At 40.8% G+C, this 17,739-nt stretch overlaps 1 protein-coding gene across 2 annotated transcripts; it reads left to right on the top strand.

Moving 5' to 3' along the window:
• Positions 1 to 25: 25 nt before the first annotated feature.
• On the top strand, positions 26 to 12,355 carry MRPL22 (mitochondrial ribosomal protein L22). 2 transcript variants are annotated; one of them, XM_053377102.1, is made up of 7 exons: positions 220 to 243; positions 925 to 1,098; positions 3,761 to 3,896; positions 8,023 to 8,088; positions 9,086 to 9,163; positions 9,855 to 9,924; positions 12,079 to 12,355. In XM_053377102.1, exons 3-7 carry the CDS (start codon positions 3,852 to 3,854, stop codon positions 12,288 to 12,290), a joined length of 471 nt encoding a protein of 156 aa, XP_053233077.1. In that variant the 5' UTR covers positions 220 to 243; positions 925 to 1,098; positions 3,761 to 3,851; the 3' UTR covers positions 12,291 to 12,355. The 2 variants fall into 2 exon arrangements, with proteins under 2 accessions (XP_053233078.1, XP_053233077.1); XM_053377103.1 differs by lacking the exons at positions 925 to 1,098; positions 3,761 to 3,896 and adding an exon at positions 26 to 62 and having other exon boundaries at positions 198 to 243.
• Positions 12,356 to 17,739: the final 5,384 nt, after the last annotated feature.

A 17,739-nucleotide genomic window follows, 5' to 3' on the forward strand; every position in this document is an offset into this window, starting at 1 on the left:
CTGTCGTAAAATAGACAGACGGGTTGTGGCTGCGAAGATGGCGGCGCCCGCAATGCTCGGGGGTGAGTTTGGCGGTGGGGAGGGAGGAAGAGGAAAACGACGGTGGAATGTGCCCAGGGGGGCTGACCATTTCTCCACCACCCCACAAAACAAAACCACCAGCTTCCTCCCCTTAATGGTTCGTTTCTCGTTTTCAGGGGCCGCCCGACTGTGGAGCTTCTTCAACTCCGTCCGGACCGGGAGGTGAGTCTGCCCTGCGAAAGGGTTTGGGGCCGGTCGCTGTTGTGGCTTTAAAGCTGTCATCTTCTTCTTTTAAGGGCACTTTTTGTGCATTTGGTGGTGTAGAATTATGGCGCCCAATGCAGCACTTTGGTCGTAGTCAGTATCCAGGAGTTCGAGCGCATGACCAGCAGCAGTGACCACTGAGACTTAACAAACAAATCTTCCAAAGTACTCCCGTACTTAACAGCCTTGTATAGGGATTGTGGCTTAGGCAGTGCTGTTGCCGTCAGCTGGAGAAGAAAGGGCTAGGCTCTTTGTGCCTCCAAGGCCCAACCTGCCTCTAGAATCATGGAATCAGAATTGTAGAGATGGAAGGAACCCTGAGGGTCAACTAGTCCAACCCCCAGCAATGCAGGTACAGTGGTACCTCGGGTTACAGACGCTTCAGGTTACAGACTCCGCTAACCCAGAAATAGTACCTCAGGTTAACAACTTTGCTTCAGGATGAGAACAGAAATCACGTGGCGGCGGCAGTGGGAGGCCCCATTAGTTAAAGTGGTGGCTCAGGTTAAGAACAGTTTAAGGTTAAGAATGGACCTCTGGAACAAATTAAGTACGTAACCAGAGGTATCACTGTATATCAACTAAATCATCCATGACAGGTGGCCATTCAACCTCTCTGTGTCTGCTTTCTTAAATCAGTGCAGGAACAGAAAACATCTTCCATCAGCAGCTACTAGGCTGCCTGGCTGAGGAATTTGCAGCCTTGAAGTGACAGTATATAAATGCAATCAATCAATAGGCGTATCCACCTGATGGTGAAATGAAACACCCTCAGATTGTGCTTGAGTACAGATAATATTTAAGTGAATGAAGGTATGTGTAGAACGTCTTCACCCTCAGGTTATCATGCCTTGGACATCATTTCTTGGTAACCTCTAGAATGGACTGCTTTGAAGAGAGTCCAACAATTTCATTTAGTTCACAGTATAGCTGCCAAATTGCCAGAAAGGACCAGGCACTATAAGTCAATTGCTCTGCTTGCTGATCAGTTTCTGGGCTCAGTTTAAATCCCTTCACAATTTTGGACCAGAATATCTAAAGGATTGTGTCTCCCCACGTGTGGTTAAGATATGTATTAGAGGTTTTTCTTCAAGTTGACATGCAGCAGGTGATTACTCTGGAAAGCCCCCCCCCCCCAATCATCATCACTGAACACAGGAGCCTTTGATAGGGTACAAAAATGTTTATGAAACTTCACTCCTTGTCCCTCAGCTGCAGAGTTACTAGGAAAGAAAAGTGGAGGCCAGCATTTCATTAGGTGACCAGGAGGGAGCACACTTCTACCGCACAATGAGAAGCCATTCTCATTCAGTAGGGTATTACAGAGGAACAGTAGGGCTCTGATCTTCGTTAATGAAGAATCATAGGGGAAAGATTTGGGAAGAATAAAAACACATGCGCAGTTTTTATTTTATTTTATTTCAGTGGGATTACACTTATCTGCATGGTTAATGAATCACACCTTTATTTAAGCTGGCTTTAATGAGTATAATCCAAAGCCAGTATTTTGCATCCTAATCGCAAAAATAAGCAATAGTTTCCATTTGTTTCCTTTGGAGAAGTTAATTATAGAGTTGAAATTCTTCTGGAATAATTCTGCTACTGGTCCAACCAATAGGATCTAACAAACTTGGGCTGTGCTGGGAGACAGCTTGTGCCTGCTTTTAATTTTACAGGCTGACTCTTGGTATTTGAATACCATTGTGAAGACACAAAATACAAATGTGCATGTGCATATTTTTACAGATGGAAAAACTGAACATTTCAGGAAACTTGATATGTATTATATGTGTGTGTGTGTATATATATATATATATATATATATATATATATATATATGGACATTAACATGATTTGATAGTACTAGCTGAGACCCAAGGTGGATAAATGCTTTTTAATTATGAAAATAATTTAAAAGATATGTATCTGTAAACATGAATAGCAATAGGTATTTCCTGTGTTCTCTCTATAGGGATGTCTTGAGCACTAGAGGGTGCCATCACCTAACAGTTTCTTGCACATGGGGAATTTGTTTCTGTTGAAATGTGGCTGGATATGGAGACAGTGGACAGAAACTGAAGACAAAATAAATTTTCCAGTGCCCAAGTTGTGTTTCTCAGACAGAAATTCTCCTATGCTATATGCCACCTTGCTTCTGAAATTGAAGAATTTTACAATATTCCAGAAGCTTCTGTGCTTCAGAAACGAGTGGATTTGTTTTGCTTGTTTTAAATGCCATTGATACTGCAGAAGCCTTAGTTTTTTCTATGGGTCACAGCTATGCGAATGGATCACATGGAACTACTGGCTGCATCTCACAGCCTGTGAATTGCATCCTACACTGGATGTGGGGAGTTCTGCTCACACAACAGGACTTCCCTTTTTGCTGCTCTCCCCGGGCACCCTTAAAATCAGCTTTGGGGGGGTCTTCCAACCCTCTGGAGCAGATTTTAAGGGTGTGTGTGCAGGGGAAGGAGGGAAATGTTCAATTGTGCAAGTGGAATTCTACCACACTAGTGGAGCAGCAGTGTTGGATTATGGCCCCATGTGAGCATTTTATTCAGCCTAGGGACCTTTCCCTCTTTCTGCAAGTGGCAAGAACTGATGTAGCCCTGCAAAGAACAACTGGGCGTGAATTCTTGCATAGTCATTTTTGGGCATCAATAAGTTCTTACAGTGTTCCAGAGGGAAACTTAAAGGGCCTTAGTCTTAAGAAGATGCCATGCACACTTTGAATCATTAACAAATTCTAGGTCTGTGTCATTATCTGAACAAAATTATAAATAACTTGCATATATTCTACACGGCACCTGTACGTGCCAAATAAGGTAAACTCCATATGCATTGGAAATTTGCCTTCTCATAATACCTTTCATATGCATGCCTGGCAGCTTTAGTGTCCCTCCCACAACTAACCAGCGTGTAATCTTTTTCAAGGAAGTAAGCAAAGCTGAATTATAAAAACTGCTAATCACTGAAATTCTTTCCTTTCCCCCCCAGAAAGACCCAGCTTTCTTATTTTCCTGCCTCCAATCCCAGTCCAGAAGTTAAATCATTTAGTTGGAATAATAAGAGAAGTACTGGGAGACATATGCCCAAATTAAAACATTTAGTCTGTGGTTTCTGTTAGTTACTTCAAGCTCAGCTTTTCCCATATAGTGTATCTAACTGAATCAATACCACTTCATTTAGTAATTGATATTGAATATATTATTAGGAGCATATGCCCATAATGTATAAATAGGATAGCATTATGGATGCTGCCTATTGGGCTATCTTTGCCCCTGTTCCTTGCAATAGGCCTACTGCCCCTCAAACCAGCAGGGCAATTGAGCCATTTTGGAGTATGTTGCTCATTGATTAGGAGAGACAATGAAAGAGCACATTCTGATAAGTTGGGATGAAAAGCATCTAGCAATCAACCTCTTAAGTGATTATTATAATCTTGGTGGAATGACAAATTCTTGTCTCGCAGGTTACTAGCACCTTGCAGTGTTCCTCTTCTGTCAAATATCCATACAAGTGCATCTCTTGGGGATATTGGAAGATGGGAAAAGAAGAATAGGATGGTTTATCCTCCACAGCAACCAGGAGAACCTCGAAGACCTGCAGTAAGACTTAACATCTATATATTACAGAATTGTAGAGCAGTGAACAGGGGTTCATTTTGTCTATTTTTGCAAGGTTGTAATTTCCGAGAACAAGGCTAGCACTGCATTTGTATCAAAAACACAGGCTTAAATGTTGGAAGCAATGACCCCCATTTAAAAAACAACAACAATTTGTTAAATTTTTTGAAAAGCAATAAAAATTAATTCACAAAAAAGGAAGCAGTGACTCCCAGACTTATCACGTCCCAGCAGCTCTTTCGCACAATTAATGACTGAAATAAAACATGATTTGTTCAGGATCCTTACTCAGTTTTCATCCACAAGCCTCTTTGAGTTCTGTCAGGGAAAAAGACAGGGTGTTGTTGTTGTTGTTGTTGTTGTTATTAATTCCAGCCCTCCAATTTTGATTTTGTCCTCCGTAATAGCCAGTCAGCATTTTCATGCTATTTAGCATGTCAGTCCTCACTGGCTGGTTTTTTAAAAAGATTTTTTAAAGGTTTTTTTTTTAAAAAAAAGTAAGGTCAAAAGTACAAACGATGTAACTTTCCTTAGTAACTGTGGTTATGTTTTTCTGGTTTGTTTGTACTTTAGAATTTATATTAATAAAAAGCTCAGTGGCCGTTATTTTGTGTGTGCTTTTTTGTTTCACTAAAGATGTACTGCACTTCTGCAGACCTTGTGGTTTTCCTGAACATGTTGAAACATTTTAGCTACATAAGGATCCAGTCTCAGGAAATTGAGTTTGCTGTTAGTATCTAGGATATGTGTGTTTGGCTAGATGGCCAAGCACATCATACTAAGTAAAGTATCATTTATTTTATTCCCCCCTCTGGTAAACAAAATAGATGCTAGATCTTGAATAGACATCATAGGATAAGGCATATGTATCCCTAATTCTGTAGAAATTGAGTCTCATTCTGTCTGCTGTGTACAGCTAATGGGTTTATTCTGGCCTGAATTTCACTGTGATCGCATCCTTATTTCTCCTGCCTTGGGCTGTACTTAGAAAACTGTAGCCGTAGTGGTACCCTTGTCAGCTTCCATTGTGTGCGGAACTAGATAAACTAAATATTAAAAGGCTGGTCACTGCAGGAAAGAGATGCTATTTTTAAAAAAGCTTGAAATCTCTAGCTGGTAGCATGATATATGGGGCACTTGGGAGACTTGTATGAAAACTCTTTCAAGTTTTCCCATCAGGTATAGTAATCTTGGTCTTGCATTTTTTACAGCTTTTCTTTACCTTTAAATAATGAATTTACTGTCAGATGGTTTGGCTTGCTGCTGAGCGCAGCTAAAATGAAAAATGGTTTCACTGCAGACAAATACAGTATTTATTTTTAAGTTCCTCATTTTTGTCTTCTGTGCGCATTTATCGGCTCTGCGAGCAATATGATTTGAAGTATACACACTATATTTTTGAGCAACAAAGCGCACACGAAATTTCACTTCTCAAATGATTAATGTATCTGGGTGAAAATTGCTTCTCTTTTACAAAGCTTTTAAAAAATATATATAAAAATGCATTCCCATTCTGTAGCTGGTACTGGACCTTGCGTGTGTTAGCAAAATAATAGTTGTGAAGGGATTAGTATAAGCAGCTTTTTAATCAGTTGTATATTGAGAACTTAACCTGCACTGACCTATTTTGTTAGGGTTGCCATAGAACAATAAATTGCTGAGCTTTTTTTTTGGGGGGGGGGCGGAAATTATTGAGCTTCTTGAGCATGGGTTGCCATACATCTGGATTTTCCTGGACATTTCAGCAATTACTGCCAGGACACTGTTTCCGATGGCCGAATCCTGGCAGTGTCCGGGAAATTCCAGACATATGCCAACCCTCTGTTCTGTGCATTAATTTCATGAAATGTATCTCACCTATGAAGACTGACTGAGGCACAGCTGAGGATTAGTATGGTAGTTGAACAGCTTTGTGTTGAGCAATGCTAGAAAAATCTGTGTCAAAGGCCCGTTGGCTAATTTTTGCACCTGGAGAATGGAAAGGATGAATTCATTTCAACACGGAGTGAACTGTGTGTGGAGCATGGATCCTTTCCGTCCATGGCCAGTTGCAAAGACCAACAGGTGTTTGCAGGTAGGAGAGGGAGAGACAAGCAGACCCATTCAGCACTGTGGTGGGAGAAGAGTACTGGAAGATAGTGGGGTCAGGGAAGACCCATGGCAGTGCATAGCTAGACAAAGCAAGCAGCTGGTCAGCTGTTCCCTATGTTATCTGTAAGTCTGTATTAAATTTCACTGCTTCAGTATACAGTGGTACCTTGGTTTACAACCATAATCCGTTCCGGAGGTCCATTCGTAAACCAAAACAGGTTGTAACCCAAGGCGCGCTTTCGCCAATGGGGCCTCCCCCCCCCAAAAAAACAGGTCGTAATCCAAAAAAATTTGTTCGTAAACCAAAATAATTGTTTGTAATCCTAAAAAACCGGGCCGTAATCCAATTTTTTTTTTGCAAACTGGGACACGCATTTCTGGGTTTGAATTGGTCATAATCCAAAATGGTCGTAAACTAGGCTGTTCGCAAATCAAGGTACCACTGTACTGATGTGTGCCCATCTGAGAAGGGACTATAGCTTAGAGGTAGAGCGCATATTTTGCATGCAAAAGGTCCCAAATTCAATTCCTGGCAACCTCCAGTTAAAAAAAAAAGGTATTTTCTAGCAAGCTCAGAAAATATATATTCCTGAGAACCTGGAGAGGTGCTGCCAAGTAGGGTAGGTGAGACAGCAGTATGATGCACCATTTCTGATACCTTTTTAATCTGTACCAAGTCATTGCACAGCACTGTTTAAAAGTAGGAACAAGTCAGCCAGGCTATAGTTGGTGACCATAAAGCTGCTCATGTGAAATACTAAGCATTATTTATTATGTAGTAAGAGACAAATAACACAACATAGTTGGAACTCCCGTATTTTTCGCTCTATAACACGCACCCGACCATAACACGCACATAGTTTTTAGAGGAGGAAAACAAGAAAAAAAATATTCTAAACGAAACAGTGGATGTATGATTTTTGTGGTTCATGCTGTGGCCACAGACGTGTGATCTGACGGTGAGTTTGGGGTAGCTCAATGCAAAAATCCTGAGGATCCATGTGGATCTGTGCTTTGTAACCACGTTTTTGCACCACTGCAGCCCCAGGCAACAGTGGGTGCGTGATTTTTTTGGTGCAAGCTGTAGCCATGGACATGCTATGTGATCTGATGGTGAATTTGGGGTGACCCAGTGCAAAAATCCTGAGGATCCATGTGGATCCGTGCTTTGTAACCACGTTTTAAGTGGGGAGGGAAGGAAAAGCACTCAAGGGACAAGGAACACGCGTGGGGTGGGTGGAGAAGCATGCTGTTAATAATGCAGAAGAGGGGTATAAGAGGAGAAGGCTCTTATAGGAGGAGTGGGGAGGAGAGAGGGACAGAGAGCCTGCTTGCGAAAAACTTTGCTGTTATTTAGTGAGTGGGGAGGAGAGAGGGACAGAGAGCCTGCTTGCGAAAAACTTTGCTGCTATTTAGCAAGTGGGGAGGAGAGAGGGACAGAGAGCCTGCTTGCGAAAAACTTTGCTGCTATTTAGCGATTGGGGAGGAGAGAGGGACAGAGAGCCTGCTTGCGAAAAACTTTGCTGCTATTTAGCGAGTGGGGAGGAGAGAGGGACAGAGAGCCTGCTTGCTTTAAAGGAGCCAACCGGACAGGAGCCGCTTACACTGTCCCTCTCTCTGTCCCTCTCTCTGTCCCTCTCTCCTCCCAACTCAGTGGCTCTTCTCCTGCTTTGCTGTTTCAAAGCGAGCCACGGGGAGGAAAGGAAGGGGAACCATGGATCCTCTGCTCACGACTGCAGCAGATCCCCCCGCCATCCGTAGGCATTCGCTCCATAACACGCACAGACATTTCCCCTTACTTTCTAGGAGGAAAAAAGTGAGTGTTATGGTGCGAAAAATACGGTAGTTTTCGCTGCTTCCATTCTTGCCTGTTGCCATGTAAAGTCTGTCTGACATAATTTTTGGCAGGTGAAGGAGGAAATGTTTTCTATTTTCAAAGTAGTAGAGGAACTGGGGGTGGTGGGGAGAAAACAAAAGACATTGTTGTCCCCAGAACATAAACATCTCTTTTATATAGGAAATATACCACTGTCGAAGACACATTAAATACAGTAAGGACAAGATGTGGTACCTGGCAAAACTGGTAAGAGGATTGATTTTTGTAGGCTTAATCTTGTTAGGATTATGAGATTTCTTTCCTTGTGATGGTTGTATTTTCGTGCCCTCTTTACATGGGGTTGCATTTGATTTTTTAAAAAAACCCTCTTTCCTTGTAAAATCCCTGGATAAAATGTTACGTAAGTTTACTTAAAGAAGCAGAGGATGCTTTGCGCTACTGTGCAAGAAGATCCTGCTCTGCCATTTTGTCCTGGTTGGGGGTGGGCGGGGAATATTTAGGGAGATTTAGATAATATAAACTTTTTGGTGGGATGCATGGAGTGTAGCAAATACTGAAAAATGAAGAATTGCTTGAATTTCCTCTGGAAAAGCAAAAAGCATTGCAGGATCATTTGCAGAGGTCAAGTCAGGCCACCTGTATCTGTTGACTATGGCTTTCCCATGTTACAGTTTCCATGAGGAAGCCTTTTGAAACTTTCTCCATGCCCTAAACTGTTATTTATGTGTGAAAAAAATTCTTAGTGATAGCTTATGCCAGGTGAAGGCAAGCCGCATAGTGGGGGCTGATCATACAGCAATTGCATAGGTTGCTGTGTCAAGCAGCTGCAGGTGAAAGTAGTTTTAAATAGCCTTTTCCTTTCTGCAAAACCCCAGCCAGCATGGCCAACAGTCAGGGATAACAGGAGTTGCAGTCCTTCAGCACTTGGCACGCCACCGTTTAGCCATATGTGCACGATAGATTTGAAAGCCTTATTCATCAGAAGCTTTCTATTTATTTATTTTGCAGTGCATTTGAGATTAGGAATTTTTCTTCTCAGTATCGATTTAATGCTCTTTGTCAGAGTTTTTGTTTGTTTTAGTTTTTTGTACCGTAGCACTTATATAAAACTGTGTAAAGCAACTCAGTGTTGCATAGTTCTTCTACACTAAAACTGATGCTTATAATGTGGGTTGTTTTACTATATATGAATTATATACTGTATTGAGAATTTCTCCCATCTCTGTGTTTCTTTTCATTTCAGATACGAGGCATGTCCATAGATCAGGCACTAGCTCAGTTGGAATTCAATGACAAAAAAGGAGCAAAAGTGATAAAAGAGGTATGTTACAAGTTTCTTCAGAATTTAATTTACCGTTCTCTATTAAATCCATATATTTCTATCTTTTAGATGATATTTCTGGGCTAGTTCATATTGTTTATAACTGGTTTATTTTTTTATAAGCCTTGGATTGTATGCTGTATTTTTGAACAAGTTGGTGAACTGCTTAGAGAACTGTGTTAAATGCAACACACACGCACACACACATGGATGTGTGTGGCTGAGAGCTTGCATAGTATCTTGCAGAAGTCTCTCATCCTCACTCAGTGTTGTGCTAGTTGATGTGGGTATATCTAATTTTCCTGTTAGGATTTTTATGCCTGAAATGGCATTTCCACTTTTGTGCTGGCAAAAGTGTAATTATATTGTTTGGCACCTGTGGCAGGGAAGCCTCTGACTCCGGATGCAGTGGCACAGAATGTAGAGAGATTTGGGGAACTAGACTGTTTGCAGTCCTACTTCTGTGTGGGAAAAGAACGTTTTTAGTTTGGCTGGGGTTAAAATCTGCCACAGGACATGTTGCCATGAGGTAGGGAAGCTAATAAGCAAAGTACCCTAAGGCAAGGAAGTTGAAGAAATACATTGTTTCCTTTTTTAATTTAAAGGTGAGTAGGTATTACTGTGCATATGAAAACTCCAGGATTAAAAATTTACATAATCTTAATTTGTAATTTTTCCTTTTTTACAATAGGTCCTTCTGGAAGCCCAAGAAATGGCGGTGAGGAAGCATAATGTAGAATTTAGATCCAACTTACACATTGGTAAATAGTTTATTTTTATAGAAGACATATTCTAAAGGGCCATCCCTTTCTCTGCCCTGCAACCACCTTTGCCCCTAGAAAAGCCTCTCTGGAAGCTTGGCAATTCCATTCTGAACAATTAGGGATGGGTTACATAAGGTTTGGAGGGTGGTGAAAGCTCAGAGTCCTGAAAGTGAACTTGATAAGGTAAGGAAAGTCCGTCCCCCTCGGCATTTCCTGTGTCCATCTAACTTTGCTCAACAAGGCCCAACCAGAGCTTTGTGTATCCAATGTGTTCCATAGTTTGGCATCTCCGAGTAATAATAATAATAATAAATAATAGCCTTGGCATGAGAAAATTTCTCTACTGGAAGGTCACATTTAAAAAAATTCAAATTAAATGTTGGGTTTTAAAAAATGTAATTCATGCTAAGGATGATTGATTGATTCCCATTCCAATCAAATATTTTGGTTCAAATATTATTGTTTATTGGAAAAACTTCCATTTATACAGCAAGTAAAATACACATGGCATACCCACCTACCCCCAGTTTTGCTTACTAAATACAACCTAACTGATCCCAGGTGATTAAGGGCACCAGAAAATGTTGTGATTTTTTATTCCTGCCCCCCTCACTAAGAAAAATCCCACAAAAATTTGATGACAGCTTCAAAATGGAGGGTTTTGTATGTCTCTCAGTGTCCTGCAGTTTCTTGGTTTATTAAGTACTGAACTGTCATGACAGCTATTACATAAAAATCAGTGGGATATGTCTAAGATGAGGATGTCAGATTCATTGTGTGGATTTTGAGTATCTGTGTGCTTAGATAGGGGAAAGGTTTAATCAACACAACATGTAAAGCCTACTGATTACCTATATACACAATACTTCACAAGCTATACTGGAGTACTTTCAACTTCAATGGGAATTCTTGGCCTACTAGCCATTTTATGTAGAGTACAGATTCCTTGGAGCAAATATATTTCATTTCTCAAATTCTAGCAAGGAGTAGACTTGCCTGATGACATCTTCCAATAGATTAAAGATAGGCTTCTAATTTCCTAGCACTGTTGAGGATAGCAGCAATTTTACAATCAGCTTACTTTACTGATAGCTGCATAAAAAGTAGAGAGACCTTTGAAAAGTTATTCAACCTGCATGTGGATTAAGTATAACTTCAGGTCTTGCAGCTGTGGTTGTTTGACATTACTTGCCCTAGCATTTGTATACATGAAAAGTGCATTATTCCATATAGGTCTTAAACACAATAATCCATTTTTCATCATCAGCCCATTTCTGTTGGTTTGTAATTCATTTTGCTGTGGCAGGTTAGCCAGCAGTTCATACTTCACTTCCCAGCAACTGGTCATCTTTCAACCTTTAATTGAGGTAAAAAGGTTCTAAATTAAGTGCATTTAGATCTGGCATTTAGGTATAGCCCTCTGAGTTCTCCATATCAAATGGACCCTTTTAACTTACCTTTATAATGCTGCTGTCATAGGAAGCTCATTTCTCTTTTAAACATATGATGACAAAAAGCAGTATAGAAATGGCTTCTAGCAAAGGGGGAAATAAAATGTCACTTCGTCATGATTCATAACGCCTCGAGTGGACGTTCTAGGGCAAAGTGACTGACCAGCTTAGTGAATTATGCTTTCCTAGGGGAAGGCTTAAAATGGGTGGGGTGGGTTTTGGCTTCACAAAAACCTTTGATAGATGAAACTCAGAGTTATAGAAGAAATACTTAGTGAAATACTTGGTGAAAAATGAGTAACAGTAGTAGTTTTCATTAATTTGTTTAATGTTTTTGCTGCTGGTTGTCACAGGTCCTGTTTTTTCACCCATTTTTAAAAAATATATATTTTCTTGTGTACTAATTTCTTCTATGCCATGTTGTTACCACACTTCTTTAATAAAGTTAGTGGCCTGCCTAAATGGAGGTTGGGGCATTCTGAAGGTAAAGGATTTGCATATATCTTTATTGTAGGCCCAGATAAATAAACAGGACCGGTACATTTTTCTGTGGTTTGTTTTGTAATTTTTGATGTGGCACATTAAAAAGAGAAATCCAGGTCTGTCAAGGCGTTGAGTGAGCCAGATTTTTTTTTTTAATAGAATTTATGTTATGGCCTGCATTCTCCCTTTCTTTTAACGTCTATTTTATGTCTTCTAGCTGAATCCTTCTCTGGAAAAGGGCACTACCTGAAAAGGATCCGTTACCATGGCAAAGGCTTTTTTGGCATTATGGACAAAGTCAAGTGCCATTACTTTGTGAAATTAGTCGAAGGCCCACCTCCACCTCCAGAGAAACCAAAGACTGCTTTAGATCACGCAAAGGAATATGTGCAGCAGCTGCGTAGCCGAACTATTACTAACACATTGTAATATTCCCCACTGCGTTGTTCCCTTTTTTGTGATAACCATGTAAATAAAGTACATTTTAAAAATCAGTTTCTAATTAGGCTCAGGTGTCTCCTATAGACACAAAAATGTGTACGGTGACTAGGAAAGCATACCAAGCACTAGGCAAGTACAGTGCCTCAGATCTAGATGATACTTGAGAAAAGTGGTAGGGAGTGGTCCCAAATGAGGAAGCTACAATCTGATTTTTCAGTTTGGATCTTTCCCAGTAGCACTTTCACTGGGAGTATTGCCTTTCTTGATCTTTTAGTCTGCAAGTATGCTTTAGCACATGCTGAGAATGCAAAAAAGATTTAATGGGATATCCAATCTAAAGGGGGCTTGCATCGACAGAAGTGCTTTTAGCTACTGGAATGATAGTAAATGGATTCTGCCCTAGTTCAATTAATGGTGTTTTGGGTTTGTAGCTATTTTAGATTTCCGCCCTGTAGTTGAAACACTGTTAAAGCATTATAGATCTACTTCATTAAAGCGTCCCAGCCTGAACATGGGGCATATGCTTAACTCTAGTTACAAATTTGTGAGGGGTGAATGTTTCAAATTACAATATTTTCTGAAGGCACATGATTCAGCTGCCATGCTGTAGGCAAGGAGCTTTGGTTATTGTCAGCACCTGGATGAGAGACTTGCCTAGGAACTGTATGTACACACGATTTGAATTCCAACAGGAAATGCAGGGAATAAAAAACACAAAAACGCCAACTGTTTGTGTTCAGCTAGCAGGCAAAGCTCTGTGAGTGCAACTGCCTTTTCTTCATTCTTTTCTTTTGCATAATAATTCATTAAAGAATATGGAACGGGCAGTCAGTTTTGTTCACTGACAAGAATTGGCAGAGAATATGCATTTGGTTTGATGATTGCTTTTGATATCTTCTCATGCATCACAGAAGGGGGGGGGGTGTTTCCGAGCAGCTGCACAGTAAACAAGTAATGAGCAGAAATTTCAGTTTAGTACAATGTAACTGCAGATGATGCTACTGTTCATTTTCTGGGGGTACATAAAGAAATATGGAAAACTTGCAGCCCTTCTTAGTTGCCTCTTGGCACTCAGTTGCACTAAGAAGTCCCTGATATGTGCAGAAGCCAGTTAATCTCTGAGGAAATGACATGCTTAGCAGTAATAGAGCATGTGCACCTAGATTACAAAAGGAAATTGTCAGTGATTATACAGTTCTTTATTTTTGATGGGAAGCAACTTACTCTGCATTTTGTGCTCTTAGCTGCATATTACAGAGCAGCCTTCTCTTCCAGCTCCAAAGTCGGATAATGATGCATTTTGCTTAAGGTCAGGGGTGAGGAGGCTTAGGGATCGAATGCAACCCACCAAGCTTGCCTATCGGGCCCCTGTGACTCTCCCTAGGCTACACTTCCTTAGCCACACCTGTCTGTCTAGGTCCCACTTCCTACCAGCCCTACTTTTGAGTGTTTGCCTGGCTGGAATCTATCCTGGAACTCTGACAAATCCTCTTGCTTATCTGGATGGAGGATAGAGCAGGGCGTGTGTAAAACTAACCTAATACACAAAGGTTACAATTGTTGCTCTTCCTACTTTTGCCTCTGGCTTCACCCACAACTGCCATGGGCTCCAACCACGCTGACGGGAATGTGGGTTTCAGTCTGAAAAAGTTTTCCAACTCCTGTTTTGGATGGTGAGGTAATCTACTCTACTTTTAGCTTTTTGTTTAATTGTAACCAGCTGGCTTAAAGAAAACGTATAGCTGTAGGAACTGAAATTTGTGTGACCTATATATTATTGAGTGACCTTTATTAGTCTAGAGCAAGCTTGAAATCCTCAAAAGTTGGCTCGGGTAACTTGATTTTTGAGGATTTAAAACTTCCTCAAACAGAGACAGTTCTAGGGGAGTCGCACCAGGTACAGAGCTTCTGGGGCACTGGAGCAGGCGCCAACACTATTACTCCAATTGACGGCTCAGAGGGGGGAGGCCGCTGGATTTTGGCGTCCACCAAAGGCAACATGTGGAAGGGGCTTCAGGGAGAGTAAGCAAAGATAGTTTCACTGTGTTCCCATGGAACCTTCCGGGCCTTTAGCTAGAATCCTCCACAGAAAGCCTTTATATCCAGTGCTAGAACCACACTCTTCTCCCCACCTCCTTCCTTCCAGCTACCATAAGCTAAATACTGGTTTCCAACAAAGTTGTAGATTGCTCCATGTTGCCTTCATTTTTCGTAAACAACCCAGCTTCTCAAAGTCTGAGGGAAAAGAATTTATTCCATCGCTCCTCGCCAAGTGCCTACTAGACCACTGAAAAAATCCCTCCCTTTTGTAAATAGCTCTCCTTTATTATTAAAGTGGGGTGTCTGTAGTTTTGCTGCTGCCTAAACATGAGGCAGAAAAAATAGAATCTTTGGTGGTTTTTTGATTTGCTAATCGTTGGTAGGCTGATTTCATCTGATGGCTTCCAAGGAAGCTGACAAGACAATGCAATAATTTTAAAATGGCAAAACACAAGCAATAAAACACAAATGGTAGAAGTAAAATTTATCCATGGAAAGGTAGAGACCTCTTTACACAGTGCCAGAAGGCAAAATCATTGCCAGCCAAGTGTCTCTCTGGAGAACAATCTACAACTGAGGTACCATCACTGAAAAGGTCCCATCTCTGAAATAGGGCTTCTGATGTAGATCTTGACAAACTGGTGGGCTTATATGGGCTAGGTGATTATATGGATGCGTAGGGCTTTAAAAGTTAATACCAACATTTTGAATGTGGAAACAAACTTAGAATTTGTCAAGATTTTTTAGTACTGGCAAGCTCTGTTCAAAATAGCCAGTGGTGGTTAGCAACCTGGCTGTTGTGTTTTGAACCAACCTAAGTTTCTAAATAGCTTTTAAGGTCCACTCCTCCCCTCTGTTCCAATATACTGAAGCAACCTAGTTCAAATGTTTACTAGATCATAGATACCCATAGCAAGACTTCTGTCCATGAGGCAATTTGTGCCATGGATATTATTTGGTAATATAAGTGAAGCACTGGATCTAACAGCATCTGCAAACAGCATACTTGATTCTAGGGAGAGTTCATTGCTCAAGAGCAGATTGAAGACAATCTCTAAAGCCCATCATCAACGGTACCTTCATCTTGACTGGGCTGAGCTTATTAGCTATCATCTAGTCAGTTACAGACTGCCGGGACCTGATCTACATTCCTGGTTCAACTGAGACTCACCTGGTTCAACTGAGACCTGTTATCCTTGCAGAAAAATAGGTAAAAACAAGCTCTCCACCTCTTCAAAATATCCCCAGCAGCAGAAGGCAGTAAGCACACATAAGGCATAATGTTGCATCATCTTGCTTGCTTGTGTTGTTACTGGGAAAACAAATACTTTTCAAAAACCTTCAAGACTACAGTGAGAGGAGAAGTGTGCTGTCTGGTGCTGATTTTGCACTCCGCTAATACAACCAGCCACGAGGACTCTGCATTCTCTCACCTGTTTTGCTGCAAAAGGATCCTATACAGTGGGGTGCGGGAGGGAGGCTAGCCTGCTGCCTTCTAGATGTTGAACTCCCAGTTCCCATCCTCCCTAACCATTGGCCATGCTGGCTAGGGCTGATGGGAGCTGGAGGCCAACAACCTCTGGAGGGCCACAGATTAACCACTGCTGCTTTGGGGACCTGACCCTTTTCATACAAAAAGGATTGGGCAGGTTTGAGGAGTTTGGTGTTTGAGGATTTGTGCCATCTGATGCATATCCTTAAGAATCCAAAGTCTCCCATCACCTCCACCAAAATATCACTTTGGTGTCAAAGAGCCTTCCAAGCAGTAAAGTGAAGATGGGAATAATTGGCTGCATCCTTAGAGCCCAAATCCTTTCCCCAAAAAGCAATTTCTCCTTTCCAGCCCAAGGCTAATCGTGGTGGAAAGTACCACCCATGGATTTTCACAGATCCCTTCCTTCCTGCATTCTTATTCTAATAATCACCCACAAACTAGGCTATGTTTTATTTAAAGCAATTTTGCCAGAAAGCAAAGGCAATTTGTTCGTATTTTCTGTGCACGTGTGGCAAAAACTCCCTAATGAGTACAGCTCCGGCAAGGAATTGCTTGTCAATCAATATCCATAATTTTCTTTGATCATCCAGTTTTTCAAAGTCATTTTCAGAAGGTTCAGCTATTTTTCTTTGATATTGACATACATTGAGCTTATCTTCAATAGTGGTCAATATTTTTTATAATGTTCTTGCCACATGGGTAGGTTCTATCTGGATGAGGCATGTATATTTCACTTTTTCATCGTCAGGGCTGCTGATTCCATCTGAGAGATGCTTAAGCATGCAATATCTTTCCTCTGAATGTGATTAGTTTATATTTAACAAGCACATCTCTGCCCCAAATTGTATTCTTACTTACATTTTTAAAAATGGAAAAACGTGAAGTGCCAAGCTTCCTTGTGTCATTTTGCATTGCCATACCTCAGAGAGATTTCGGCATGATGAGACTTCAGAGGAAGAGGATCACATTCCATCAAATTACCCAGCCCATTTAGCCTAAGGCGTTTATTAGCATCCTCTAGTCAAGGGAAGAAAGTTGTCTAAAGTGCTTCTTATGCAACTAAAAAGCACAGTTTTAGTCACTGGTCAGGCAGATAAGCTTTGATTAACCAGTACTGTAGTTTATTGCTCGTAGTTCACTTCAACATTGAAAAGTTGTTTATATCACACAATATGATTGTTTTCTAAATTATATGAGCTTGCCACATGGGTGTAGCCAGGATTTATTTTTTGTGAGGGAGGGCAGACTTTATGTTGGGGGGGAGGGCGACAGAACTGAGTTATCTGTGACACAATTGCTCAGTTAGTTATTTTCGTTTATTGATAGGGGGCAGCTGCCCCCTCCTCCCTGTAGCTACGCCCATGCTTTTCCAGAATATGTGTTTGCCTGCATATACATGGTGTGAAAAGGGTATTCGTAATGGTAATATGAAAAGCAACCTGCAAATGAGGACGAGGTTCAGATAAATGGAATACCACTTGGGTGGTAAAGCTTTCCAAAATCTTGCATGTGGTAGGATGAGAACCTCATAGCTTTTGGAGGCATCTCTTATTAGATTTTTTTTTGGCCTATTATTTCAAATTTTTCTATTTCTAAATAAAAGCATGTATAATCATATATATATATATAGAGAGAGAGAGGCTTACACAAGTAAAATAAGGCAACAAAAATAAAAAAAACATAAAAAGAGTGAATAAAAACTAGCAGGAATGAAATTACCACAGTCTTAACTATCAAAAGCCTCAGAAAAAAGTTCTTTCCTAAAAAGATAGCAAAGTTGCTAGTAGGTAAGCCTTCTTGGGTAGAGTATTCTGTATTCCATCATGGAGAAAGTCCTCTCTACGACTGCCACCCTAACTCACTTCTAACAGCGGAAGCCTCAGTTTATTATCTCAGCATATG

The sequence above is a fragment of the Podarcis raffonei genome, chromosome 2, assembly GCF_027172205.1.
Source record: "Podarcis raffonei isolate rPodRaf1 chromosome 2, rPodRaf1.pri, whole genome shotgun sequence".
Taxonomy (NCBI): Eukaryota; Metazoa; Chordata; class Lepidosauria; order Squamata; family Lacertidae; genus Podarcis; species Podarcis raffonei.